The sequence below is a fragment of the Lemur catta genome, chromosome 2, assembly GCF_020740605.2.
Source record: "Lemur catta isolate mLemCat1 chromosome 2, mLemCat1.pri, whole genome shotgun sequence".
NCBI classification, from domain to species: Eukaryota; Metazoa; Chordata; class Mammalia; order Primates; family Lemuridae; genus Lemur; species Lemur catta.
In genome coordinates this window covers 57,478,951-57,482,199 of record NC_059129.1, presented here as the reverse complement: position 1 = coordinate 57,482,199, position 3,249 = coordinate 57,478,951, and the positions used below count along the sequence as shown (strand labels likewise).

Here is a 3,249-nt window from a genome sequence, read left to right as displayed (position 1 = left end):
GGTAACTCCATGTTAAACATTGAGGAACTGCCAAACTTTTTTCTACAGCGGTTGCATCATTTTACATTCCTATCAGCAACATATGAGGATTCCAATTTTTCCACATCCTTGTCAACACTCATTTTTGTCTTTTTTTATTAGAGCCATCTTAGTGGGTGATGCCTCAAATATGTTTCTATCAAAGCCTTCATGCTTCATGTTTAGTTCATTCAACTTATGAAGTTGAATGAAAAAACTGCAAAGCCAGTTTTCATTACTACACGTATCAGCCACATGTATTTGCTTTCTCCAAAAATAAAATCTCTGATTTTTAATTTTAATAGGTATTTTCATTTTCATGAAAACCATGTCTCTTCTGGGCTCAATTTCTAGGTGATAAAGATAGTTGGTAAAGAGAGTAAAGAGAGAGGAGAGAAAAGGAGCCTCATTATAACTTTGTAGCCTGAAAGAAATGTCACTTATTACTGATACTCTCTTTGCTATGATCTTATGGAGTCTCCTGCAGAAGCCACCATGCACTCTTTCATGGTAACCTGAGAATGGAAGAAGCAAGGTAATGAAAACATGACATCATTCCCACCCCACCCTAGAATATATCTAAAGCTGAATGCTAACACCAAGCTGCACCCTCAATAGAAGTATTTATCAAAACAAGGAAAAAACAGAACCATACAATGCTACCTTGAATAAATAAGGTTTTGTAGATCCATTATTTCAAATTCCTTTTATTTATTGGAGAGCTGTTTGCATATCAATATAATTAAGATTTGACATGCATAACGGGTATGCAGCTTATTGGAGGTGTTTTGTTTTGTTTTTTAGGATTAAGAGCAACTATTAAACAGATTGAGAGGCCGGGGGTGGGTGGAGAAGCCAGCAGGAGTCTCAGTCCTCTGGAGCTTTCTCATTCCAGGGTTTCTTCACCATCCCAACTCGTACCCCAAGCCAGGTACCACTATTCACTATGCAGTTGGCAGTTTGAATGTGTACGTAGCAACGTACTTCAAATCCAGATTGGCAGGAGGATGGACCAATCACAGAGCTAGATTTCCATTCCCAATCTAATAATGGCTGTTGTCCTGGAGACTTAGTTGGGGGCGGGGAGGAGGGCGTGAGGTTGGAAGGGGTGGGGCAAGACGAAAGACGTTAGAAAACACCACCCACTCAGCCTCCCAGCAGTGAAGCCGTTCTTCAGCGTTGGGATCCAGGTGTCATCTTATGTCTTTATAATATCAAGATGTCGCTTTCTAAAAAGTTGACTTTGGACAAACTGGATGTTAAAGGAAAGCGAGTCATCATGAGAGTAGATTTCAACGTTCCCATGAAAAAGAACGAGATCACAAACAACCAAAGAATCAAAGCTTCCATCCCAAGCATCAAGCACTGCCTGGATAATGGAGCCAAGTCAGTAGTCCTTATGAGTCATCTAGGCCGGCCTGATGGTGTTCCCATGCCTGACAAATACTCCTTAGAGCCTGTTGCTGCTGAGCTCAAATCCTTGCTGGGCAAGGATGTTCTATTCCTGAAGGATTGTGTAGGCCCAGAAGTGGAGAAAGCCTGTGCCGACCCAGCTACTGGTTCAGTCATCCTGCTGGAGAACCTGCGCTTTCATGTGGAGGAAGAAGGGAAGGGCCAAGATCCTTCTGGAAAGAAGCTTAAAGCTGAACCAGATCAAATAGAAGCCTTCCGAGCATCACTCTCCAAACTAGGGGACGTTTATGTCAATGATGCTTTTGGCACTGCACACCGAGCTCACAGTTCCATGGTGGGAGTGAATCTACCCCAGAAGGCATCCGGATTCCTGATGAAGAAGGAGCTGGAATACTTTGCCAGAGCCTTGGAAAACCCAGAGAGACCCTTTCTGGCTATACTTGGTGGAGCCAAAGTGGCAGACAAGATCCAACTCATCACAAATATGCTGGACAAGGTCAACGAAATGATTATTGGTGGTGGAATGGCTTTTACCTTCCTTAAGGTACTCAACAACATGGGGATTGGTGCTTCCCTGTTTGATGAAGAGGGAGCTAAGATCGTCAAAGATATTATGGCCAAAGCAAAGAACAATGGTGTAAATATTACTTTTCCTGTTGACTTTGTCACTGCTGACAAGTTTGATCAGAATGCTCAGGTTGGACAAGCCACTGTAGAATCTGGCATACCTCCTGGCTGGAAGGCTTTAGACTGTGGTCCTGAGAGCAACAAGAAGTATGCTGAAATTGTGGCTCGAGCAAAACTAATTGTTTGGAATGGACCTTTAGGAGTATTTGAATGGGATGCCTTTGCTAAGGGAACCAAAGCCCTCATGGATGAAGTTGTGAAAGCCACTTCCAAGGGCTGCATCACCATTATAGGGGGTGGAGACACTGCTACTTGTTGTGCCAAATGGAATACTGAAGATAAAGTCAGCCATGTGAGCACTGGAGGTGGTGCCAGTCTAGAGCTTTTGGAAGGCAAAATCCTTCCTGGAGTAGATGCCCTGAGCAACTTGTAGTTGAAAGAGTATTACATCTTCCTGTTTCCTGTCCACAGCCTTTAAGTCAACTTAATACTTGTACATGTCAACTTGACTTTTGTTAAAATCTACCCCTAGATCAAGACCCTGGTAAAGAACAAGCAGTGGGCCATCAGGAATGCTTAACATCAGCACAGCAAATCAGTTCATTTTAGTTTGGCCATGGATTTGCCAATTCTTTTCAAGATCTCATTTGAACTTCATTGTGCCTTGTAGGGAGGATATATTCTTACGCTGCCTATTAAAAAAAGTGAGTGGAATAAGCTGAATCTCTCTTTTTGTTTTAGATTAGTTTTGCTTTTGTTTCACTATTGGAAACATAGTAATAAGACAAAACCCAAGTTGTTGGGTAAAAGTTGACAAACTGTTAAACAATAAAAGTGCCCAAATAAACTGAGAAATATAATTACATATAAGAACTCATGGATGAGTACCATTAAAGCAGAGGGTACTGCTTTGGGAAAAACACTCCCTAAACTGTGCTTTCCTCTAAACTCCACAATGATCCACACAGAAGAGAACCTCTGTGACCAAATGTGGGTTTTTCCACACACACACCAAGCAGTGAACACCAGTTGGGTGTCTTTTAATTCAATTCTGACACTATCTACCCAGAGATAGTGTCAGATCCCACAAGGTGAGAGCTCAGTCCCCAAGACTGCACCCTCCTACACCTGTCCCAAGTCCAGGCTTTTGGAGCTTCTGACTGACTGGGTTCAAGTTTGGGTTCTCATGAC

At 42.4% G+C, this 3,249-nt stretch overlaps 1 protein-coding gene across 1 annotated transcript; it reads left to right on the top strand.

Annotated features, from left to right (window-relative positions):
* The first annotated feature begins 1,127 nt into the window (after positions 1-1,127).
* PGK2 (phosphoglycerate kinase 2) lies at positions 1,128-2,781 on the top strand. Its single transcript, XM_045543716.1, has one exon. It carries the CDS (start codon positions 1,238-1,240, stop codon positions 2,489-2,491), a length of 1,254 nt encoding a protein of 417 aa, XP_045399672.1. The 5' UTR covers positions 1,128-1,237; the 3' UTR covers positions 2,492-2,781.
* The last annotated feature ends 468 nt before the right edge of the window (positions 2,782-3,249 follow it).